We start from the raw sequence: 25552 nt of genomic DNA, 5'->3' as shown, positions 1-25552 counted from the left end.
GACATCATCCCTCTGGGTGTGGCCAGATGTGAAACATAACTTGATGTTAAGATACTTTTGAATGAACAAAGGCACAAAGCTAACTGGGATATAAATATATAACAAACAATACATTTGAGTAAAAATTCTACAACAGTAAACCACACAAGCTTTTAAAGTGTTTTATTCATCCTTTCTCAAGTCGTTCACTGATAATACTTTTGCCAACACAGCACACTGTTAACTGTCATCAGAGACAGGATCCATATGCGTCCTGTATCGGCTTTCTAGTTCATTATGCACAAACTCAGAAAAAAACTGCTTTCCTATCACATAAAAGCTGCACCAATCAAATAGCAGTATATACATACGAAAATCAGGACCAGCAATACATTGTTTCAAACTGCCGTTTGATTCCCTTCTTTATAACAAATAGCAAAAAGGCTTTGTTTACGCTCTAACAAGGTGCTTTGTGGATCCAACGTTTCATAATCTTTCCAGTCATTGGCTTTGTCTTTGACCGTAGACAATTCTTCAAAACCTTTGTCTTTTAACTTCTTACATTTCAAAAGGAAATATCAAACTTTTTATCTCTATTAAAATACATGCCAACTTTTGTCTTTTTTTTCTTCTGAAGACTCCGAGCGCAAACAAAACCTAATTTGGCAGATCTCAGGTAGAAGAGCGCTAGTTCAAGACCAATTCTACCACTGAGAGCAGACTGAAGAGCCTCTCAAGCTAATAAATGTAAAGGCAAGCGAAGCAATATTAATCAGAGCTTTGTTATAGGTGGATGATATTGGGATCAGTGACTTAGATATCATGAAGGCATAGTTTGGGATTTCTTATCAGCCTATGTGATTCAAAGTGACAAACTCCTCTAACATATAAATCACACATTGCAGGAAGTGAACGCAGCAATCATACTCGTATTACAATGATGTTTAACATCAAAATAAAACATATAAGCTATTGCACAGCTACCCAGAAAATCAACTTTGCAAAAAGCAAATGTTGGATGTTTGTTCAAACACACAAACACACACACACACACATGCGCGCACACACAAACTCACTCAAAAGTTCATACAGAAATAGCAGGTTATTTACAGCGTAAAAATGGCAAATGTACAGCAAGAACTCATCAAACTAAATTAATTTGAACTGTTATAAGTGAGTGAATTAAAGATCAATGATCCCACCAGTAGCCTGCCAAAGTTTGCATCATCTATAAGAACTTGATAACCTATGTTGCCATTGCCAGGGGAATCCTAAGACGGCCTGAACCAAGAGAAATAACATAAAGACAATAGCATATGGCCAAGTGGGAAAAATCCACTCTGTTGAGTTTTGGTCCAAAAAAAATGAGCTTATTTCGGTCGCACAATTCAAAATATACTGAACCAGCTGTCTAACGGTTACCGTCTCTGTGGTTCTGGAGGTCTTCGGAATAAAGACATCTCGGTATCCCTGCGGTCTGATCCGACCGGGGTTTGTCATTCGCATGGATAAGGCAAGTCAAAGCGAAGTGAAGAGTTCAAAGACTTCAAACTTTGGCAAGTATTGGCAATCCGCTGTTCCATAGCTTAGATTTTACAATCTCTGTCATGCATCAACAGTCCGGTAAAAGGTACAATCGTTACTTTGATCGTGTCCTAACGTTATTATGAGTGTGACAAATAATCCAGTGTCAAGCAAAGAAAAAACAAACAAACCCGGTGCAGCATTATCATTCAAGACACATCATTATTGCACATGCTCGTATGAGAACTCCTACTGAGGAGCTTGAATACGCGTGTTTAGCCTGGATCCATTTCAGCACTTTAACCTCTTTTTTAAATTTGCTTTTAGATATTCTTGTGTACATCCTGCTCAGAAATCACAACCAACCAGATTTTTCGAAGCCTTGAGCATTACATTGACCATACTCCCTTGTTTTTGACTTATTCAGTACTTCAAATTCAGTAGGTATAGGTGCCTAGAAAAGCACCGTTAGGACCCAAAAAGAGGAGGCTTGTGACTAAAATGGAAACTTTCTCTGGCTTTTTTTTTTCTGCTTTTCATATCCCTTGGCTGATGTTTGACAAAAGCATTCATAAGTTTCTTCCACAAATACAGATACAGCTAGTACACGACTACTTAGCAGTGATCGCCTACGTCCTCTACATTCCTCCACTGTGTGTAGTGATACATCGTGGGTGTTACTGTTCTTTGCATTGCATTTGCAAAAAAAATAAATGTCCTTGTTGATAAAAGTGCCACAAGATGTAAACTTGCAATTCTGTGGCAGTCAAAGGTAGGACGTCTTGTCTTTGAGTGTGCTGTTTTCGTTCAAGTGTGTGACCTCTCTCAAGCCACGATTAAACATGCATGAACATCTATTCTGTCCGCAGGCTGTCTGGCTCTCAAAAGAGGATGCTCGTAGATACAGATCAGGGGGTGTACTATAGAAACTTTTCGATTTTTAACTCGCAAGTAAAGTTCTCTCAAATCTACGGTTCATTTTTCAAAATCTCAAAATCCTCCCTTGTAAAAATATTTTTCAAAATCTCCTTATCTGGTTTAATTATCCTGAAAGTTTCTGTAATACAACCCCCAAAAAAGCCCAAAGGCCTTGACTGAAACCAGATTGAGAACACACACCTGGTCTGAGATCAGTGTCTGGGAGCATCCTCCACCAGCTCCGTCAGTAGGACGCACTTCACTGAAACCACCAGAGGCACATTTTAAAAACCTTCTTCTGTCACACACACACACGATGAGGCACACTGCCGACTGTATCACTCAAAGACAATAATGCATGTGGTGGGAGGGGGTAGAGAGTGGCATGAAATTGGCGAGCGGGTGAAGGGAGTTTGGTAAGGCTCAAGGGGCAGATTATACTGCACACGTATTGCCTGGAGGAGGGACAGGTGGAAGCACTCTCATGGCTGAATGGTGGTTGGGTGGGACAAGAAAGGCTGGTGGGGGGGGGGGGGGGGGGGCTGGAAGGAGGGCGGCTGTTTCAGCATAGAGGTTAGAGGTCAGAGGTGGTAGCATTGAGGCTGGTTCTTTAAAAGTCTAAACCAGGCATTGGCTGCTGCGCTTCCTCGCTGCCGGACGTTGATTGGCTGCAGCTCCGGAAGCACTGCTGGTCTTCAGGACACTGCGATCAGCAGGCCGCTCTCTGGCAGCACCTCCAGGGTCCTCAGCTGAGTTTAGGGACAAAAGGAGAGAAAACTAGATGTACTTTATTATTCACCAATCCTCATACAGGCGGATAAAACGGACAAACTTCTGGCGAGGTGAAATGTTGAAGGAATAGTTCTACATTTTGGCATATCGGCTTTCTTGCAGAGAGTTTGATGAGACGGTCGATAGACTGTTATCTCAAAGAAACAGCTAGCCAGTAGAAAATCCACCTACTAGTTATGAGCTGGATCATTTTTTTCACCGGCTGCAGTCATTCTGAAATCTTTGCTAATTAATTAGTGTTAATTAGTGAGCTTTATAGGTGTAGGTAGGTAAATGTTGTTATCTTCAGACAGAGACAGGCTAGTGGATGCCCTCAGTTTCTAGTTGTTATGCTAAGCTAAGCTAAGCTAACATGTCTCCTGACAGTAGCTTCATATTTAGTGTACAACCATGAGAGATTAGTTGTAATACCATTCCCAAAATACAACCGCTTGCTGTTGAGAAGCTGATAATGAGTGATGAGAGAATAAGCAATGCTGTTACTCAAATCCTCTGTGTGTGTCTCTCTCTCTCACACACACACACACACACAGACACAGTGTAATGCGTGCCTTGTGGAAGGAATTAATCTAGGTGTTTATGACTCCACTCAATCCAAACATTGAAGGGCAGCAGTCAAACCTTGTATTTATAGCTGTCACACACATGTTTTTGTGTGCGTATCATTTAGTGATATTGTGACAGCATGCACAACGCATGGAAACTACGCACCGTGCAGTTATTTTGTTGCCAACTATGTCCAAAGCTATGAATGGACTCAACTTTAATACAGGGGACATGTAAAGTTAAACAACACTTTAGTGCAGTGGCAGCTTACTAGCTGGGTGTGTGTGCAATTTGGTTTCGGAGTTGTGGGTTCAGGAACAACTCATGGCCTTCACATTACATTACATTACAGTCATTTAACTTTAAAACTGTTGTTTACAATAGCTGAGCAGTTGTTGGAGGATTTTAAGATCACCGTGTGAGGTGAAAACACACCAAATACATAGCTGGGTGATGGTCATGGCTGTGTCCCATGTGGAAAACAAGGTGGCCACACACAATTGATTATATCTACTTTACTTTATCTACATTGAGAAAGCCCAGGAGCAGTACAATAAAGTCTGCGTGGAGCTATTTGTGTGTGGCCAGCTTGTTTTCTAGATAGGACAACCTCCCATGTTTCATTTCTTCCTGATAAACACTCTTTTAAAGCAGAAATGTCATAAAAAGTTAGTTTAACCAGGATGCAGTTCGCTGTAACGGGATGGTGAAGCAGTGATGTCGGCATGGTTAGAAAAAGCAAAACCACACGGAGGTAAAAGCTGCCCCAGACCACAGAGTCACCCGTATTTACTTTTACACCTACAGTTTGACCAGTAGGTCTAAACTACTATCATCGGGTTATATTCGAAAACAGCATCTGGGACAACATCTACCTGTTTGCAAGATCACGAGATGTCAAACAATTACCAGCATAAGGAGAGGAAGAGGAGGAGCTTAGAGAGGAAAGTCTCAGCTCATTCTTCTGGGGAGTTTAAAGGAGCAGAGGAGAAACAAATGCAGGACGAAGGAACAGGTGAGGCAGGAAAGCCAAAAGTGATGAAATTACATCATGAGGACACCAGCGACATCACAAAATACAGTACTTATACACATAACAGTGTGACCTATGGAGTATGAACACAGATACATATTATGTATGATATCCTGGAGATAATGGTGATGTTTGCTTACCTCTAAATTTGTCCTCGCTTTCTTCAGCACATCACGAGTCCTTGACACTGCAAAAAACAAGAAATAAGATGTTTCTATATTGTTTCTACTACTTGAGCCCACAGATGATACAACCATGTCAACACTTCATACGCTCCATGCGTTAACAAGCAAATCAAAGTAACAGATGTCATTTCAGGTTTGGATCATGGATACGACATACATTTGTTGTTTCTGTCCAAATCCTCAACCTGGAATTTCTCTAGAACTTCCAAAAAAGGGACAAAGCAATGTTGTCTGCTGAGAAGCTTTCTTTCTCTTTTTCTTTACTCTTTACCTTATTTGGTTTTGTTTTACACTCAACCTTCCTACATTCTTTCCTTTCACGTTTCGTGGCTGTGCACCGAGCAGCGCAAGCAGCACTCTGATCGTTTGGTATTTTCCTAACCTTGAAATTCTCCTTGCCCGTCTGTGCTTCCAAGACCTACTGCTTTGCAGTTTCGTTTCTCTGATTATCTCTCTTTTTCACACACACACAAATGCACAGAAACACTTACACTGGTTGACTATGAAGTGCTCCATGTTCTCCTTGGTGCGGCTGGTGCTCCTCAGTCTGTGAGTCGTCCCTTTAAGAACCTCTTCCTGCTCTGACATACGCAGTTTCAGGGACAAGATCTCCTCCTGCATACACTGCTCCTACACACACACACACACACACACACACACACACACACACACACACACACACACACACACACACACACACACACACACACACACACACACACACACACAAAGAGGCATTTTTTATCAAAGCTCGGCTCTCTCACCAAACATGTTTGTGATACAGCTCTTTAAAGGATAGTACTGGTGATGTTATATATTTTTTAACAATGAATTGACAAGTACTGCCTGTGTGGCCTAATACAGCTTATTCCTCTGTGACGAAGAGCTCCATTGTTTGTTAAAAATAAATGTGGAGCCACACCGCTGCTCCCGGTATCATGTTCCTTCATTCATATGAACATAATACAGTGTCCTGCTGCACACTAGCACACCAAATTCGCAGCAGAAAAATACAATATTTACATCTTTTGAGTCATTTTAGAAAAAGAATATCTAGCTGTTTTAGGAAATCATTTAACCCTACGTCCTGTTTACATATCTTCAGTAGGAACAAATGGGCTCGGGGCTGAGTGCCACAGACATGCTGGGTACGACCCCACTGAGAGACTATATCAGACCAGTCATAAACTATCAAAATGTGTCCCAAACCTTCTTAAGGTTTTGGATGGAGGGATCAGTGCTGGGCAGAGCTGCTCTCCAGAACATTTTCAGCAGGGACATCGCCTCCTCCAGGATCTGTCTCAGAATCTTGGTGTTGGACAGCAGACTCTTCACACATCCATAGTCCAGGACCTGCATGCAGACCTCAGTTAGACATTTGTGCTCCATAGTCAGGACTTGTTGTCATTGACAATCTGTCTTTGGCCTTTTTGGCTCTCACCAGCTCACTGCTCTGCTTCTGGTGGCCCTCCAGCAGTGGTGGGCCGAGGCAGGCCTGCAGGGTTGTCTCCATGCGCTGGACAAGGCTCCCGCCCTCCAGGACTTGCTGCTGAAGAGCGCTGAAGTCATCCACATGACCGATGGCGTGGCGGCCGTTGCGGTTTGCAAATGATCCATCAGGGGCCTCCCCCTCCAGCTCAGAGTGAGGGTCAAGAGGGTCTGTTGGGGATAAAAGAGCTGAATGTAATTTGGAATTTGACTTTGCATGACATTATTGTATTTTTTTTTTTTTTAATTGCGAGTTCAGAAGTGATTAAAATAATAATCGTTCAGGCACATTACAATAAAAACAAGAAGTTATTATTGTTACAGAGCAATCAGTCCACACATTTAAGACAGATTAAGTTGCAAACATGCAGTGCAGTTAACATCACACCATTGGCAGTGCTATGGCTGTCGTCCAGGTCTGAGTAGGGAGGACCGGGGGATCCACAATTAAACAGACCAATGTCCCTGACTGGTGGAGACGGAGCTGGGTCTGTGGAGCACACAGAAACAACAAACCACGCTTGGACACAGAGCAAACCACACCACAGCACACTGAGCCTCACAAACATGTTGTTGTGTTGTTAATGTTGTGCCGTCTCACCGTGCAGCAGCTGTCGCCTGTAGAAGTTCTCTCTCTGAGGGCTGGCAGTGAGGGCGGAGAGGGAGGGGGTCCGAGGAGAACCGACTCCCAGCTTCTGCTCCAGCTGCTTGTGGAGCTCCAGTTGTTTGAGGGCGCTGTTCTCCTGGACGCTGTTCTGCAGCTGGGCTCGCAGGCTCCTCACCTCCCCGAGCAGCTCCCCAAGCTCCACCGGTAGACCTGGGAGCTCACACAGGTAGCCTGAACACAAAACACACAATCACCGGAGAGTCTGACTGGACATGCTCCTGCTTTAGTGCCCCTTGGGGTTTGGAGGGTTTAATTCCAGCACAACAATACCGTAAAACTTGTTTTTCAGTACTTGGGTAGACGTTTAAATAAATGTTTTTGTTCATTTTGTTTGAAACAATCGGCATTGGAAAAATGTGAGCAATCTGCTTTTAGCCTATCCATCTCAGTTCTTATTACTATCACCAGATGGCGCCAACATTTTATGTAGAAAGGGGAGTATATTAAGTATAGCTAGTTTAAATGGACTTACCTTTGTTGGCCTTTGTGCTGGAACACACTCGATCGTACACTTGTAGTTCACTCTGCAGGGAGTGGATGAGCTCTCTGCTCTCACATAGCTGCTGCTGCAGTAGAGACACCTCATGCTGGAGCCTAAGGATACATCACAGTACATCACAGTCAGAGATTAGATGTGTATACACGCACAGGCAATCACAATTTCTATCAACGGATCAGTCGCTGTTTGATTCAATCTGCATACACACACACACACACACACACACACACCAACCTGTTGGTTTTCTCCTGACTGGCCTGCCGTTCCTGCCTTAATATGTGTATCTGCTGTCCTTGCTCCTGAGTGTGAGCCTGAAGTCGTCTCAGCTCCTCTTTCCACTGCTCTGCCTCCAGCTCTGCTTGTTTCAGGCGGGCGCGTGCTGTAAACACCGCCTCCCGCAACTGCACCACCTCCTCACATGTGTCTGAGGGAAAGAGGAGAGTTCAAAAATGGGTAAACATGCATCTATTCCAGAGGAAAATAATGTGAACTTTCAGATGAAATACCTGTGCTGGCCTGCAGGCGAGACTTTAGACCCAAGTTTTCTTCCTTCAGGATTCGGATCTCATTGGACAGTTGAGTGACCGTGTCCAGTCCCTGAATGTAGATGTTTGTTTGTGCCCCTAGACGGAAAAAAAAGAGAAGTTATTTTTTGTAATTTCTTACATATAGAGGAAGAAGTGACAATGTTGCAGCGAGGGCTGCAATACCTCCATCACGCCCGTTTGAGGCCAGTCTCTCTTCCAGCTGCTGTCGGAGCCTCTCATTGGTCCTAATGGACTCCTCCAGACGCTGACGGAGACACCTCACCTCCCGCAGGTGCTCCTCTATCAAATTGGCCCCTAGAGACAACATAACAATACTATGGTAATAATCATTTGACTCTTTTGAAGACTTTGTATATTGATTACTAACAGACAAAACAGTAGAGAGTCCCACCAGCATGGCTGCTTCCTTGCTGGTGTCCCGATGATCCAGAGTAGCCTCCAACTTGCGGAACCATGTTTTCCACGTCCCACAAAGTCCGTCCCGTCACTAGGCCTGAGTCAGACTTTATCGAGTGGCCTTCGGGGATGCCACCCAGCGGATACTGTTGAAAGGCATGATGGGTTTGCTGGCTGTACCTGGAGAGGTCGTGCTGGATGTGGGCACCCGGTGCGAGAGTGAACAGAGGATTGTCATGGGGAACTGCAAAGCCTGGAACCACACACACACACACACACACACACACACACACACACACACACACACACACACACACACACACACACACAGACACAGACACACACACACACACACACACACAAAAGAGTGAAGTGTGTGTACAACAGAGGAATGTAATTAATCTGCAAATGAGATGGTTGCCAACAGGCGATATTATGGAAGTTGTGTCTTTATTTACACTTTTCACACATCACTCCCCCACCCGCCCTCCCCCGCCAAGGCCCTCACCCCTGTTCTGCTCATTCATCCGTTTGTACAGCGTGTCCAGCTCTGGGCGAACAGCGATCACAGACAGGGCCCTGGGCCGGGGGTCAGAAATGAATTCTTTACCCCAGACGTCAGGGCCAGAGGGGCCAGAGTAGGAGTGGGAGACAGGCTCACTGAAAAGGGCTGGAGGAGAATGACACGTACAGAATGTGAAGGAGGAGGAGGAGGAAAAAGGAAAGGTGATTTTGGGGTACTTTGCATGTCAAAGCCATCTGTGAGTACCATACCTCTAGAGGACTGACTGGTCAAACCCACAGGGGCTGAGCAATGCATGTTGGGACAGCTGCTGGAGAACTTAGGGAAGCCATGAGGAGGAAGGATAGACGGATGGACTAAAGGAGGGGAATGAAAAGTGAGAGGAAGGAAGAGGCACTTTCCAGATATGGAGAGCTGGAACATACAAAAAAGACGTTACCTTCTTGTTCTGACCCTTGTCCTGGCTGCTGCAGCCCGTGCTCCTCCTGATATTCCCTGGCGTCTAAATCGGAGCACAGATCCAAGTCTTCATTGGTTCTGTACTCATCAGACACCAACGACGTTCTGTCTGATTGGTCGGTGGTCTCAGAGAGGGCATGGCAGCTGGACGGGGTCTCTGGACGCTGCTGTAGCTTAGTGTGGAGGGACTCGATGAGTTTATCTTTCTGCTGAAGCTCCTTACTCAGCCTACATGTGCACACAAGACAATCAACCATTACAGTGAAAAATAAACAACTAACACTGTTGCCAGGCACCCTTAAATCTATAACATAATCACTGAAAATGATGGACAGTACGTTTTTATGTCGCTCTACATCATTTGCATATGATTATCCTCGAGTAAAACATACAACTAAAGGAAGCGTGTAGAGACGCAGCAATAAGTCAATCAACATCTACTGCAACTATTTTGATTATAAATTATTAAAAACAAATGCTGGTTCCAGCTCCGTAAATGTGGGAATGTGATGCTTTTCTTTGTCATACTGAACAGTTTGGGATTCAGTATCGTCTTAAAGTATATCTGCCTCTGTGAAGTAACGTCCCTTACTGTTTCAGTTGCTGGAGCATGAACTCCCTGTCTCTCTCCAGCAGCATCCTAAGAAAAGCTGTCTCTCTTGCTTGTCCTCGAGCCGTTGAAAAAGACCACAGTGAGTTCCTGTATATGGGACTGTTCTTAGAAATCATAGATTTCCACAGGGGAGCCATCAGTTCAGCCCGGAAAGACCAAGTCCTTGATGCACCACAGACTCGTTGCTGTCTTCTAAATCTAGTCAGGACTTCTTAGACTACATTCTTAATAATAAAAAACTAAAAAGAAATCGCAGTCGTAGCTTTAAATGCTTTAAATAGCAGAAATCCACGAATAAGTGACTGAGAATAGATCCAACAGAAACAGTCTTCCATTGAGCGCGGTACTACTGAATGAGGCAACGTCAGTAAAGGATTGTCACACAGTCACACTGAGCCTCTTAGGCCCAGCTGGTGGGACACCTGCACTGTAAGACTAGTCAACGAAAGCAACTTAAGGTTAAAGGATCCATGCTGGGGCCTGTGTGTGGATTAACAGCAACCTTCTGTCTCCTTCTACCTTAAGGAGCCATGTGGTGTGCCGCAGCGGGTCACATGACAAAGTAAACTAATCACTAGGACAGTCGAGTAAGTGCTCGACTAATAACTTCAAGGGAGGCCCACACATCTCAATGCTGCAGGGGATTCTATAGATCAGTGTTTTGTTGTTCTTTTTGAAAGCACGTTAGCAAGCCGACTCACCGTAGGGCAAGCAACTCATGGCCTGTCTTGTCATCATGGCTCTCTGCACGGTCGCCTGTGGAAGTAAAACAGGAAAGACAGCATAGGAGAGAGGAAATGTCCATAAAAATGGAATTTGGGCATAAAAGGACCACAAGAACGGGAAACTATAAAACATGAACCCTCTGTCTGTGCGATGGAAGATATATGGGGAGATGTTCCTTACGTCCACTGATCTTGGCGACCACTCTTTGTGCCAGGGCAGAGTTCTGTGCCAACTGCTCTCTGAAGCTCTGACCCATGTAGTAATCAATATCATTGGCCCGCAGCAGCTCCTCAAAGGTCTGCAAGTTGTAGAGAATATGAGTAGGTATGAGAATACAGACTCAAAATATTATATATTATTTCCACATGTTGGTAATATGCAGGAATGTGATAACATATGGTACAGTGATGTAGTTAGTTAGTGCAGAAGGGTTTTGCAGTACCTTGGTGGTATCACCCAGGTGCTGGGTGAGGATGTGGCAGACTGCTTGCCCCTCTCTCACCCTCTGCCTCAGGTGGGACAGCTCACGAGCTTGTGCCTGGATCAGAGAGTTGTAATTCCTGTGGGAGGGAGTATTAATAGAGGGCTGTAAGTTTGGTGACTAATCATTCTCATGTGCTTCAGTTAACTGATCTTAGACACAGGGAAGGTGTAACAGCTACCTCTATCTTTAACCGTGGCTTATCTGTCTTATCTGTCTCTGTCCACTCACCCAGGCCAGGTGGCACATTTCCCTTCCTCTGCTTGGCTTTTGTCCTTTTGTTTGGAGCTCTTCAGTTGCGCCTCCAGTGACGCAACTCGTGTCATCAGTTCTTGCAGTTCCCTGCTGGGTTTGGACCCTGAGAGGATGGCTTGGGTGTCAGACATCCAGCCTTCATCCTCTTCCACACCGCTGGGGGCTGGTGACGTCTCAAAGGCCCAGTTTACCTAGATGGTGAGGATAAAATGGCACAAATAAACATCATTATGGATAAAAACCTGATGAATCTAAAAGACCAGTCAGTGATGTAGAGTAGCTGGTTAATGTTACAGTACCTTGCGTGGGGTTCGCTCCAGGCTGGAGGCGTAGTCGCTGGTGGTAGACAGGGAACGGACACGCAGCTGCAGCCCACGGATCACCTTGTGGCAGCGGGTCAGCTGTGAGCGGAGATCCTGGACCAGATGCTGCAGAGAGGCTGACTCGTCCTCCATTTCACCCGCGTTACTGCTGCCAGCGTACCAGCTGCCCGCACCTTCGTAGTCTTGCTGATTGGACAGCGACGTGCACATCTCCAGGTCATCAAACTCTGAAGGAGGGAGAGATGAAGAGACACATTGAGTCATGATTAATGCGGCTCAGTGAGAGGAGAACATCTGTGTGTCAGTTTGAGAGGAATTTGTTCTGTTTGGTACCTGGGCTGCTGGCGTCTTCTCTCTCAGCTTCGTTCTCACTGCGACCACAAGTCTCATAACCCAGATCCTGGAGATCCACCTGCACCTGCTTACTGGCCTGCTGGACCGACGTCTCTGCTGCAGAGACATAAGTAAGAAATGACTTAAATCTGGTATACTTCTCAGTGTTTGATTAAGGTTTTGAGTACATTGCGCGTGCGTTCCTTCCTAGATGTTCCTGAGAGTGACTCACTGAGCAGGTCTCTGTAATCCTTTAGTTGTTCAGCCTGAGCGTGGACCGTGGCTTCAGACACCATCAGCCTTTCCTGCAGCTCTCGGTTCTCCTGGTGGCTCAGAGCCAGATCGGAGCTCAGGCGGGCCGCCTGCTCACGAAGACCCTTCTCTATATCCTGCCAGAGCGCTCGCTCCTCGCTGCTGTCTCCAGCAGGCTCCACCTCCTGCAACAGCAACATGCTTAAGCAACTCTGACATGCAATACACAAGAAAGGAAATCACAGGTATGTCCGTTTTCATCATTTTAACCTCGGGAACTTGTTGGGAACAATTGTTTTGATTGGCACGCTTATTATCGCACTGATGATGTCAAACTACAGTAACTGCAGGCACAGCAGTGACGACTCCATTACTTATATAAACAACCTCGGGACTAAAAGAACAAAACACCCGTACATAGATGGGGCCTGGAGACAACGCTGCTCCTGCACAGTTTACTGAAATCTGCTCTGCAATGTGTTGAAGCAGAAATAAAATAACTTCTGTCTGTTTTTGGCTAATCTTTAACGCCTCAAGAGTTAAAATGACTTTAATAGATTTGCAGCAGCTTCATAAAATGTCTGAGACAGGCAGTTAAAAGCTGCAGTTGTAAGTCACTAAAAGTTTGATTTCTATTAAATGAAGAATGTGAAGAATGTGTTACCGTCTCAGGCTGGTGTGTGTGACGATGGGACGTCAGAGAGCGTGGCCCCTTGCAGTGCCTCTTCACTCGCTCGTCACTCAGACTAACACCCGGATGACCTCGCTTTCCCACTGGCACCGGAGATGTTTCCTCCTCTTCATCTTCTTCCTCGATATCCTCCCCCTCTTCCTGATTCAAACTCCTGTGATTCCTCTCTGGGTTTGTCCTCAGTCCCGCAACTCCAGCTCGTCCTCTGGTTTCTTTCAAAGCCTGGTTCTCCTGCTGCAGCCTCTGCAGTGCACTCCTAGCAGAACACAAGGAAGGAGGACAAATAGACATATGCATGACGAAGTTGTCGGATCTAAACCCCTCCCCTGCAGCTTAGACAATCAAAACACAAAGTTTCAAGAGGATCTCTGGGACAGATGTGCACCTCATCTGAGCCACGGTGGTGTATCCATCCCTCTCCAGTTGTAACCTTATTTCTTCAAGCTGGCCTTCAAGTGTCTTCCTTGCTTCCTCAAGCTGCTTTACATCAGCTCTCTGGGACACCAGCGGTCCAATCACACCCTCAGCTCCACGAGCCTTAACAGAAGATGACGTTTATTGTTATTGTGCTACCATTTAAGCCATTACGTGAATGGTTTCAATTATTAAGAGGTCCCTAAATCTATGGTTACAAACTGCCTGAATTTAAAGGGATTCAACAGTGAAATGTAAATAGAAGTAGTCTACCTGAATGGAGGCCAAACTTCTGGCCGTCACTTTATTATCATCCTCCTCTATGCTGTCCGTAAACTCGTCACTGCTGCCATCTTCATCGTCTCCTTCCTCCTCCTCCCCCTCCTCGTCTGTCCTGAGCTCTGGAAACGAAACAACCGTATAAAACATCCACTCACTTTTATCCCTTTTGTTTATTTCTCAATGCTTCTAACTCTTCTTATTCTTGGTTTTTGTATCATCTCTCCCTCTCTAGCGTCCACTCTATCCCATTCTTTCCAGGCCTCCTGTTTCTACGCTGAATCACCACTTTGTCATGAGACTAAAGGGAAATGTTATGTCATACTCTGCCTGCCAGCCAAAAGCACACTCAAGACAGCGCAACCCAGGACCAGAGTGTGCAAATGTGTGTTCAAGAGAAACTGAGACAAATGTAATTGATTTTCCTTTATTTATTTAAATTATCTTACATGAAAGGTTTAGTGGTGATTTTGTGTCAAAACTAAATATGTGTGCAGCTTTGTTGTGTGTTATTAAAATATTGTAAACACACACAGGACGCAGAGGCTCAGTGAAAAAGAGCCCGGCAGGAATTTCTAAGGAAATTTGTTTTACATAATAGGCCCTGATGATACACAGCAGACACACACACACACATTTAACATACAGTGTGTAGATGTGTATCATGGGTGTGTATCTACCGTTGCTCAGTGCATTTTTGGAATTTATTATGGGATTAGTTCATAATCCGGATAAAGTTCAAAGGCACTATAATTTGACTCCACCCTAAAACAAGTATCAAAGTTAAATATATGAAATGTGTTTGTGCTGCTAGTGAGAGGGCAGGAAGTTCATGGAAGCAAACCGCTGGGTTATTATAGATTGAACAATGTGCTCTCTAAACTGAAGTGATTGAATGTGAGGCCCTGTTTAACACTACGGCACCACATATTGCCACCACTCTCATACGGGATCATAATGTAGAAAGGGGCACTCCTTGAAACTGTGTATGTTATGTATGCTGTGTGTATTTGTCAGTTGAACTAATGTGGATTTCCCGTTTAAAAGGATCAAGGATGTTGAGTAAAAGGGCTCACATGAGCTTCCCTTAGTTTGTGAATTTGTCATTTTAATGTTGTGAATGTCTAACTGGGCATTACAGCAGAACAGCCATGCAAACATGAAAACCATGCCACAATATCATGCATGAGGGAGGACATCAAGAAACTTTGAATTTGAACTGTCTGGTAAGACACATAGTTTTGTGTTTATATTTATATATGAAGACTGAAAATGAAATCTGTTAAGTTCAGATACTTTTGACCATATTTAAACTTTACAACACATTAATAACATGTGTGTTCTCATGTGATAAAGTGCATATCAGGACAGACTAGGAGGCTGAGGATGACATAGGAATGGTTCAGATAGATAAACACACTGCGGGTTGAGCTCTGGGGATAGAAGGAAGGTAGATCAAGGATTAAGTGTGTGGGGAGGGGGGGGGGGGGGGTTCGGATTTGGGATGCTTCTAAGACAAATTCCCAATTAAACACAACAAACAGAAGTGCTTTTGACAAAAAGCCAGCACATTTTTATTTTTGTTGCATTAAATATACAAAAAGAAGTGTTGACAAGGATTCCCATCTCTGAGGCTAGATGAGAGATCAGCACAAATCCCAAGAAAATGTATTCTTCCTAATATAAATATTGAATGGGCAAGTATTATTTCTGGCATTCACATTGCATGTGATTTATTGAGAGCATAGAGCAGACAGTAAAGTTACTCGATATTATATTGTTCTGCTTTCTTGATACAAAGCTGAACTTAAGTTCAACAAGCAGACTAACTAAAAACAACACGTATACTAAACTACCATGACGTTACTTTAAAGTAATCAGCGTGCACCAACCACCGTATATCCAATGCGGCTGACTAAACCATAACTAGTGCAGAGCAGGTAAAACTGTAAGAGCAATCCAAGGTTAAGCTGAACTAGAGGAAAACTACTTGACCATATTTTGGGATTCGTATCTCGGGCCTTGTTTAGGTGTGCACATCCTGTTCACAAACAGATGATATAAAAACAAATGATGGATGGTGAGACGTTCCACTGTAAGGCATGAGCTTGAGTTTCTCCACAAGACGTAACTTCACTGTGACAGTAAGGCTGGAAGAGTGACACCGGTGAGAGACAGTACACAGAAATGGCAATACAGAACAATCGCACTGCGAAGCGATATGCAGGCCGTTTCCGGAAACAATACAAAAACATATTCACACCACACTCAGAAAACATATTAATAAATAAGACTCTGGGTTGCACGTTGCCACTTCATACCATTGAGGTTAATTTGAACAGGCTTCTGCTACTGTGAGTAGTGCGTTGTGTTATCTGGATGAAGCTACCTGAAAACTGATGGTCAGATTTTTTACATTTTTTTAATGCACACTTAAAAGCAGAACTGTCTTGATTGCTTTCACTTTTTCTTTATAAATCTGACCATCAGTGGCTACAGACAGCTCCATGTCACATAAAGTGTGTCACTCAGCAGTGCTGTGGTCAGACAGAGCGTTAGTGACAGTGCCCCCTGCAGCCCTGCAGGCTGGACCCTACCCATCCCCACCTCCAAAGACGGGCTGCTTTTTAGCTGCCCGTTCCAGCATCAGGGCCATGTTACGGGTCCTGTCCAGGACCTCCTCCAGCTGTCTGCGGAGTGCCTGAACTGAGTCTAGCTCGGTGTGGAGGGCCTGGATCTTCTCAGAGCTGAGGAAAAGGGAAATGTGTTTTAGAGCAAAAAAAAACAAACCTGTATTCAGGGGAAACTGGCCTGTCACAAGACCTGTGTGCAGCTTCCCTACCTGTCACTCTTGGTGTGAACGTGTGTGAGATTTTGGTATAATCTCTTCTCCGTCCTCAGTGCATCGTTCAGCTTGTTGTACTCTGACACAAGCTGCTCCAGCACACACTAGATCACAGTGGCAGGCGGGGTCGATGAGACATAATAAATGCATGTTATTAAGCATGCACAAATAGCCAAATACTGTCTTAATTGATTGAGAATGAAGCAACACCCTACTTGGTGATCAGCGCTGTCCTCATTGTCCTGCTGGTGAGCCAAAGATAAACGCAGAGCAGAGAGCTCCTTCTGCAGGGAGAGCGAACAAAGATATGACGTGTGAGATTATTGTGAAGTCTTGCTTTTATGTTTTTATCACAGTGTCCATGCAGATACCTGAGCCTCCCTCTCCTTCTTCAGTACCAGCTGCAACTCTTCCTGGAGAGCCTTCGTCTCTGCCTCACCCTCTTCAGAGGATGGCTGCATCGACTCCTCCTGGCCCTGCATCAGCTCCTGGCGAATAAAGTATACTGTGAAGATCAGGTCTGCAGGAGATGAAGCAAGGGAGGACGCCAAGGGAAACAAATGGAAAAGGTACCTTGATAAAGGCTTCTTTCTCTTTGAGCAGACTCCGCAGGTGCTCCGCCTCTCCTCCCGTCTCTCTCTCCATGTCCTGCTTCAGCTCGCACAGCTCTTGCTCTCTAGATGACAGCTGTCTGCGTAGCTCCTGCAGCTGGCCAGTCCGCTCACTAATCACAAGGGAGAGCCTGTAGGAGTAGTCCTGCGAGAGAGACAGAGATAAGAGTGGAGAGGTTGAAAGATTTTTGTTGTGCACGATGGCATTTTCCATAACCATACCAGCAACACGACTTACCTGCAGATACTGGTCTTTGGAGCTGAGAGTGTTGAGCATTTCCTGGACCTGTGCTTGGTGTTCATTAGACTGGCGGCTGCGGTCCGAGAGAAGTTCCTGGAAGAGTTTTTCTTTCAGCGCCAGCCGAGCTTTCAACTCCTCGACAACCTCAGTGGGACCAGCCTGAGCTCTGGCAATAAGGGTGTCGGTCAGATCCTGTAAAAACAAAACGCACACACACACACACACACACACACACACACACACACACACACACACACACACAAAACAACATTCACCCAGAAAGGCCTGTGTCAGCACACCTGTTGTATTTGTCAAATGGAAAGCTAGTAGCACAGGTTTGTCTACGTGGACTGGTTTTCCAAAGTTTTGAAAATTACATAGCAAACAATTAGAAGCCACAACCGTAAAGGCAATACGTGAGTGTGAGTGTGTGTGTGTGTGTGTGTGTGAGAGAGAGTTACCTGTGCCTCCAGGCTGTGTGTCTGTAGAGCTGCCTGTAGCTGGCTGATGATGGTGTCTTTCTCTCTCAGAGTGTTTCTCTCCTTCTCCTCACTCTGCTGCTTCAGCCACTGGAGGTTCCTGTAGGCCTCGGCCGCCTGTTCTAGCTCCAGCTCTTTGCCACGCACCAGGGCGTCCAGACTCTGATGGTCACAATCACAGGTGTGACCACACAAAAAGTAACATAATACCTCATATATATCGTGAACGACCTGTTTTGATTCGAGAAGGTTGCTTTCTAAAGTAAAGCCTCTCTCGATATAAGATGGCAGGTCTGACAGGTCTGATACGGGTGGCCCTGTGTGTGATGAGCGTACCGTGATGGTCTCCTCGTTGTTGGACAGAATGCAGCGGAGTCTCTCCAGGTCCCGTTCCTTCTCCCTGAGGGCCAGCTGAAGCCTCCTCACTTGGGCCTCGCGCTCCTCCACACAGCGGAACTTGTCATCTATGGAGCGCTGCAGATGGCGGAGGGGGAGAAAAATCACACTGCTGCTATTCTGGGTACCCTCAACTGTGATATTCATCATGTGTCTGAGCAGGTGGGCAGTATCCAAAGCTCCTGTTCCTTACGAACGTATTTCATAAATGAGTCAGGGTAGGAAAGTAACATTTCTGTTTCTGCCACCAGCATCTGATATTTAAGAAGAATTCTTTACCAATGCTGTAGGGTTGCGACAGGACTTGACAAGAGACTAGTGATGTTTTCCCTCCTGCTTCTCCGCAATAATTCCCATCAGGACTTTTTTTACTGTGTTTGTTGTGAAATTTTATGCTGACCTACTGATTTAGGGGGAGTTTGCACAACTGTCTACTACCGGCTCTCTCGACTGCTGCAAGAAGCATACTGAGTTCTTTTCTCTCCATTTCCAAGACTGTCGCATTAATCACACCATACATAGCACCGTGATTCACATGGAACAGTAGTTGGGGTCCTCATGCTATTTCTACCACGCTACAATTAATTAAACGTACCTCCAGAGCTCTGTCTCTGTCCTTAATACGCTCTTTAAGTTTCTCCAGCAGGGCATCTCTTGGTTTGGAGCTTCCCGTTGACTCCAACATCTCCGAGTACTCCTACAGATACAAAGATTGTTAGACAGGATCAGAAATGTGTGCATCTATGTAACTACATACTGTGTGAACTGAGTGATTACCTGTAGCTGTTGCTCCTTCTCCTGCACAGAGTGTTTGAGCTGTGTGATGCTCCTCTCTTTCTCCTGCACCACGGTGTGTCTCTCCGCCTCGGCCTCCTTCAGAGCTGCTTCTTTAGCCTGAAGCTCAGAGCGAGTTTTCTGCAGGGCAGAGTGCAGGTCCTGCGGCACAGAGACGGGAGGTCACGCATGCTGCATGTTTCGTACTTCCAAGACGCGTTTGACGCGCACATTCACAAACCCACTAACCTGGTTGTGCTTTTCTGTGACCTCCCTGTGCTGCTGCACCTCCTGCAGATCAGAGTTGAGTCTGTCCTTGAACCTCGACAGGTCATCTCCTTGCCTCTGACTCTGTCTCAGACTCCTCTGGCTGGCCTCCAGCTCCAGACCAAGGGAGAACAAGGAGCTTTGCACCCCCAGCAGCTCGCCCTGCAGCTGGGCGAGCATCACAGACCCGCTGACCCCCTCTGGCGTCTAAAGGATGACCAGATCAAAGTCAGTGTGTCAGATGAGGTTTCTCACTATCGATATAGAACGATCCTGGATCAGGGTTTGCTGCCACTATATGTGCGCCAAGTCTCACCTTAAATTGAGCAAGCTGGTTGCGGTGGACCATTTCTCTCAGCTTACACAGTGTGCTGTTCTGCCCTTCCATCAGCTGGTACAGCTCCTGGGCCTTAAAGCAGAATAAATTGTTGTGTATGAGCATCTCTCAAATACAGGTATCATCTCGCACAGGTTGACAACAAGGATGAACACTCACCTCACTGTCTTTGGTGCTGATGGACTCTGTGAGACCCTGAATGGTTCTCTCCTGACTCTGAGCAGCCTGGCGGATTGAACGCAGCTCACACTCCATCTCATTCAGCTTCTCCTGCAGTTTCTAAAGAGGGGAAACAGGTGACACTGTTAGGCCGTCATCCGTATTCAGGTATGGATTCATCAGAAATATCGAACTTTTAAATGGGACATACCATATTGTTGGCCTCGCTCTTGTGGATCTTGGCCTGCAGGGATTGGACCTGGAGCTGGGCCTTCTGCAGCTCGCTGACACATTGACTGGCTGCACACTCATACTGGTTCAGTTGACTCTGCTGCTCCTCAACGAGGCTCTGTAATGACGAAAATAAGGTGTCAGTGTTTCATGTTTTAAAAAACTACTCGCCGTGAATGTTAACTTGCACAATCTTCTGACCGAATCGAGCGGCTGAATTATTTGTGGGGAAGATATGTTTGTTTGTTTCAAATTCATGGAAAATACAGAGGCTGTGGGCGGCATGACTTTCACAGTGGATTGTGTTCGACGTGTAAAAACTCTGCCCATTCATGTGTGTGCTTTTTAAAAAGCCATGATGGGGAGAAGAGCCTCTGAAGCGGTGCGAGTGTGTCTGCATGCATGAGTTAGCACGAGTGTTCTGTGGCACTATAACCTTGTTTCCCACTTTCACTTACTAAAGGAAGCCATTTAGACACACAGACTCATACTTTCATTCACCAAGATCAATTTGTAGTTTAATGTAGCTGAGATTAAATGAAACACATTTTGAAATGTATGTTTTCATATCACATAATATCACTACAATAGGGCTATTGTAACAGCCAACCAGAGTTGAGATGATAGGATGGTCTGACATTGCGTGGATCAGTTTGCCTCAAGGGCTCTTAGTGAAAATAGGCCAGTAGTGGAGTCACTCTGTCTTAATGTCTCCCCACATCTAACCTACTTCAGCCCCGGCTCGAAGAGCACACAGAGGCACATACACACCCTCAGAAACCTATTGTTGATTATTATTGTCTGGAAGAATTTTCACATCGTCGAGCAGAAAATCCTGTGCTACAACACAATAGTTTGTAACTGGAAAAACGGGTAATTAGTCTGCAGGTTGTGTTCAGTATTTGGCAGCTGTGATGGATGTCACTGTAGATCACCAAAAACCTTCATTTAAAACCATTTTAAATGTATAAGCAATTACATATTGAATTTATAGACATTTACACTCACTAAATTGTTAGAAATGACTGCGCTATCACTATTCGCTCTGTGGATTCTAACTTATTGACGTGACTAATGACCTTTTTGAGTGCACAGACTCACACGCTAGGTAATTAGGCCACGTCAAGTATAACAGCTTACCCTCACCGTACTGCTCATGTGATGTATTCCCACAACACACACACACACACAAACATACACGGCACTGTCGCTCACATCCTCCTTGGTAAAAGCTTGTGGGAGAAGCTGTGGGCAGGATTTTAGTGACTGACAGAGGGATTATGAGGCTAATTAAGTTAAAAAAAAAAAAAGAAAAGGAACAGTGGCTAGAATACTCGTTTTGCGGGCAGACTGCACTGTCTGTCTGTCAAACATTAAAGCCTGTTGGGTTGGTTCTCTCATTCTGCTGCAGATGCTGCAAATTTGCAGGAGTCAGGCAAAATACACTACCCCACTGTGTGTCATCATACTGCAGTAGTGAAATCCGTGTATTCAACACCATCCTTGTTGATGTTTTATACCTGGTGAGGACGTGGGAGAGGATACTCTTTGTACAAATCATCCAGCATATCCTCCATGTAGGCCAGGTTCAGATCCTGATCAACCAGCCTGATCAGAGGGGTCTCCAGCTCAGGTGTTGGCACGTGGTTGTCTCTTTCTCCCTCTGGAGTATCATAAGACATTCCCAGAACAGGATCAGGGAAGGCCAGCCTCGAGCCTCCATTACTGGAGCTGTGTCGGAGCAGCACTGGCAGCTTACTCCCTTTGGAGCTCAGGACTGGCCGGTAGACGGCATAGCTCTGCAGCAAACAGAGGGCCAGAGAGAGGCTGGGTCCAGGTGACGCCTGGCCATGTGTGGCTCCCATGTGCTCCTCAGAGAGGGAGTCAGATATCCGGTCATCTATCAGTTCCCTGGGGGAGCTCAGCCGGCCATCTGTTACAGCTCCAGGCTGAATATATTCCTCAGTCGTCTCTAAGGATGCTATAGAGGGGCTGGAGCTGGCTCGTCCAGCCAGGGTGCGTTCACTATCGGATGACCTGGAGGGTTCCTGAGAACCAGGGACCAGAGTTAAAGAGGAGGGCAGTTCTTCTAAATCCTCCACATTATTACTTTCTCCTACTCCTTCTCCACCACCTCCTCCTCCTCCAGTCACACTCCCTCCAACAACACTGGCTGAATATCTGGATGACGGCCCACAGGAAATACTCCGTGCCAGCTTCCTGGGCACCTTACAAACAGCTTCATAGTCAGAGTCCTTCACCCGCCAGTAGGAACAACCCCGACACTTCCTGGGAGTGCTGGAAACGCAACGATGTGAGCCTGCAACTGTGACCTCTGACTCTGGACCGGCAGAACTGTGAGCGTGGTGGTGGTGTTGACAGTCCGGGCCGTCATCGGCCCAGGACTCATACAAAGAGTAGACCAGATCATCTTGGAGCAGGGCACAGTACTTTGCATGAGTGAGATCGGATATGTCAACCATCCCATCTCCTGATCCATCATCACCTCCGGGTAATGTCGCTGCACCCTCTTCTGAATTTGTTTTCCGGTAGAGCCCACTGATGCACTGCCTCAGCCTGTGTTTCTCCTGCAGGAGACGCTGCAACCTCTCGATGGACAGGGCCTCCACGCGGGCGATCACTGTGTCGAAGCGGTACATGCGGTCCAGCATGAAGGTGCACTTTGAGCAGGCGAACTCTCCCCTGCCATCCCGGGCCAGCTCTCGCCCGACAGCATGAGACAGCAGCACCTGCAGGTTGAGCTTGGGGGTGGGATGGAAGATCCATCGCCGCTGGTTACCACAGAGCTCCCGTCCACAGATGCGACACATTTCCTTCATCTTGAGATCGAGCATGCCACAGGTTTGTAATTATCCTTATTCACTCTAACACGAGGACACCTGAACCCATATTATGATGAATTTGATCCCTTGTGAGCACAAAAGAGCATAATGTTTCAACCCGCATGTGCTTTTGGAGGACAATAAAAGCCTTTTTTCATTCGAAATAGTGTAAAGCTCCCTATGACATCAGTCCTTGCAATGGCATTAAATTCAATAGCTTAAAATAAATGAAATGAGGTAGACAATGAGAAGCAATATGCTTGAAGAGAATGGTTGCACATGGCAGGTTCTTGGCAGGACTGAAAAGCCATGAGGTAAAAATAGGTAAGCAGATATGGTGCCGTTAATTAAAAAAATATCCATCAGCCCAGGATCACCATTCATTTGCTGGGGGTGCAGGTGCATCGGGAATATGGCGCACAGTCACTCCCAGGGACGCACAGCGAAGCCATGCGAATGTCTCATGAATCAGATGCAGTATTTATCTGGATATCGTCCTCGCGCTGTCATCAAACCGCTGTTTCGCGTTTCCCAACAGCACCGCACGCGCCTTTGCGCCATCAGTCGGCTGTCACGGACACACCAGCCGCACCGCGCGCCATGAGGTTAATAATGACCGGTGATCGGTAGTAATCCGGGACACGGACACCGAGCAGTAATTGGCGTCCCGGGACAGTCTTCTGAGTCTTTTTCCGTTGTCTGCGTCCGAAGACGTGAGTCTTTATTCATTTCAGAGCCTTTACCGACAGCTAGAGAGGCAATCACGCGCTCGTCTGGCTGGGTGCTTCGTACGGTCGGAGATCCTCCGGGCTGATAACGATGTGGCTGCCTGAATCAGACCTGCAGCGGCGGAGCGTACCATTTAGAGAACACAGGAGGGGCGGGGGGGGGGGGGGGGGGGGGGGGGGGGCACGGTGCAGTCGTATAGAGATGCTCACGGTTTAACATCCATTAAATCCATTTTCCAATTCAAAACGGTCTTTTTTATTTTGAAACATACAAAATAATGTAAACCCAGCGAATATAAGCTTTATTCTGGAGTTTATTGTTAAAGAGATAGAACGATGTTCCCCTGGGAGTCTGTTACTTCCTCCGGCCCGGTTTACTAAACCCTGTTCGCCTGACTGAACAGGTGAAATGCTCAGTAGCACGGTAACATTAGTGACGCTCTGTGAAATTAAAGAGTATATAGAATAGAATAGAGTCAGACTCTATTCTATTCTATTTTAAGCAATTCATTTTTTTTTTATTGGTATGACGATACAGTTTTGCCACCGGATGTTTTACAATGTTTACAATGCAAGTAAAATCATTATTATACGATATTATATATTACAAAATAATTATTATTTACAAGGGGTACATATTATTTCCTCAAATAGCTGTACTGTTCAAAACATTGTATGTAATAAGATGAGGCATCATATTCTATTTTTTCTAATGTCCTATTCTATTCGGTGTTAAAGAGAATCACATATATACAGCATTAATTATGCTGTAGAGTCATCTCTCTCTCTCTCACACACACACACACACACACACACACACACACACACACACACACACACACACACACACACACACACACACACACACACACACACACATTTTCCAGTACTTTACTTTAAGCTGTGCTACAACTTTTGTGTAGATTACACTCATTGCCTCAGTTTGTATTTCTGTCATAATATCCTATCCTTTCTGATTATATTGGGGTAATGCTGTGTATAACTTCATTAGACCACTACAAATAAGTTATAGAACAGACCAATGAAATTAATCGTTTTTTAATTCATGTATCCCGGGTCACCTGCCTGACCTTTACTCATGCATTAGTATTTTATCAGGCAAGAGGCTCTCAAGACAAGATCCTGTTTTCAGTGAGCAATGAAACCAGTTACCATGGCGACACATATGTACATATGTGCTTCACAGATGTTTTATATGTATGAATATCAGTTTTAGTGTCAGCTGCATGCCTGCTGTTACATCTGCTGTCTTTCCTCTATTAATTAATCAACAGTAGTGGAATTAGACATGTTTAAGACACAACTTGACACTTGACATTGTAAAAAAGCATCACAAAGAAGCAAAGCTGAATTAAAATAATCAAAGCTGACTTAGTTGACTTGCTAACTAGCTAGCATATCACTGAGCTCACTAAATCCTATAATCATAATCATACTGGTTTGGTGACTTTGGCCTTTTAAATAGAGCCCTCATCCGACCAGCGTACCTTATGTCAATACATGCTATTGCCTCAAGATTAGTATTATTTTTACTTCTTGTTGTCATGGAGCAAATATTTCAACAATGATTTGACTGTGATGGTCAAACAACTATCTTTTTCTCATGCATTTGACTGTGCTTCACAGCCGTGACCACAATTTCTGTTTTCCTAGGGGGCACAAACAGATGGTCATGCTTTCCTCGTAGATATGCAGT

General features: G+C 45.3%; 1 protein-coding gene across 5 annotated transcripts in view; it reads right to left on the bottom strand.

Moving 5' to 3' along the window:
• Positions 1-147: 147 nt before the first annotated feature.
• Positions 148-25552, bottom strand: part of LOC306705946 (myomegalin) — a 36150-nt gene continuing 10745 nt past the window's right edge. The window contains exons 1-41 of one of the 5 annotated variants that reach the window (XM_079172836.1): positions 21785-23853; positions 20245-20382; positions 20034-20153; positions 19854-19946; positions 19520-19744; positions 19274-19432; positions 19092-19193; positions 18437-18574; positions 18083-18262; positions 17619-17813; positions 17343-17525; positions 17141-17257; positions 16985-17053; positions 16767-16873; positions 16532-16671; positions 13919-14046; positions 13617-13768; positions 13205-13487; positions 12521-12725; positions 12289-12405; positions 11932-12182; positions 11609-11823; positions 11339-11456; positions 11077-11194; positions 10872-10926; positions 9538-9785; positions 9350-9454; positions 9084-9245; positions 8571-8828; positions 8342-8473; positions 8138-8254; positions 7866-8055; positions 7605-7726; positions 7067-7303; positions 6854-6955; positions 6419-6636; positions 6187-6330; positions 5469-5607; positions 4933-4979; positions 4669-4723; positions 148-3170 (exon numbers count right to left, since the gene is read on the bottom strand). In XM_079172836.1, the coding sequence (XP_079028962.1) occupies positions 3040-3170; positions 4669-4723; positions 4933-4979; positions 5469-5607; positions 6187-6330; positions 6419-6636; positions 6854-6955; positions 7067-7303; positions 7605-7726; positions 7866-8055; positions 8138-8254; positions 8342-8473; positions 8571-8828; positions 9084-9245; positions 9350-9454; positions 9538-9785; positions 10872-10926; positions 11077-11194; positions 11339-11456; positions 11609-11823; positions 11932-12182; positions 12289-12405; positions 12521-12725; positions 13205-13487; positions 13617-13768; positions 13919-14046; positions 16532-16671; positions 16767-16873; positions 16985-17053; positions 17141-17257; positions 17343-17525; positions 17619-17813; positions 18083-18262; positions 18437-18574; positions 19092-19193; positions 19274-19432; positions 19520-19744; positions 19854-19946; positions 20034-20153; positions 20245-20382; positions 21785-23119 (7350 nt within the window). In that variant the 5' untranslated portion in view covers positions 23120-23853 and the 3' untranslated portion in view covers positions 148-3039. Of the gene's footprint in view, positions 3171-4668; positions 4724-4932; positions 4980-5468; positions 5608-6186; positions 6331-6418; positions 6637-6853; positions 6956-7066; positions 7304-7604; positions 7727-7865; positions 8056-8137; positions 8255-8341; positions 8474-8570; positions 8829-9083; positions 9246-9349; positions 9455-9537; positions 9786-10871; positions 10927-11076; positions 11195-11338; positions 11457-11608; positions 11824-11931; positions 12183-12288; positions 12406-12520; positions 12726-13204; positions 13488-13616; positions 13769-13918; positions 14047-16531; positions 16672-16766; positions 16874-16984; positions 17054-17140; positions 17258-17342; positions 17526-17618; positions 17814-18082; positions 18263-18436; positions 18575-19091; positions 19194-19273; positions 19433-19519; positions 19745-19853; positions 19947-20033; positions 20154-20244; positions 20383-21784; positions 23855-25552 lie in introns of those variants that run through there. The other 4 variants (XM_079172839.1, XM_079172838.1, XM_079172837.1 and 1 more) reach the window with 4 other exon arrangements.

The sequence above is a fragment of the Pholis gunnellus genome, assembly GCF_910591455.1.
Source record: "Pholis gunnellus genome assembly, chromosome: 14".
Taxonomy (NCBI): Eukaryota; Metazoa; Chordata; class Actinopteri; order Perciformes; family Pholidae; genus Pholis; species Pholis gunnellus.
Note: the sequence above shows the minus strand (reverse complement) of the source record. Positions and strands in the feature narration are given on the sequence as shown.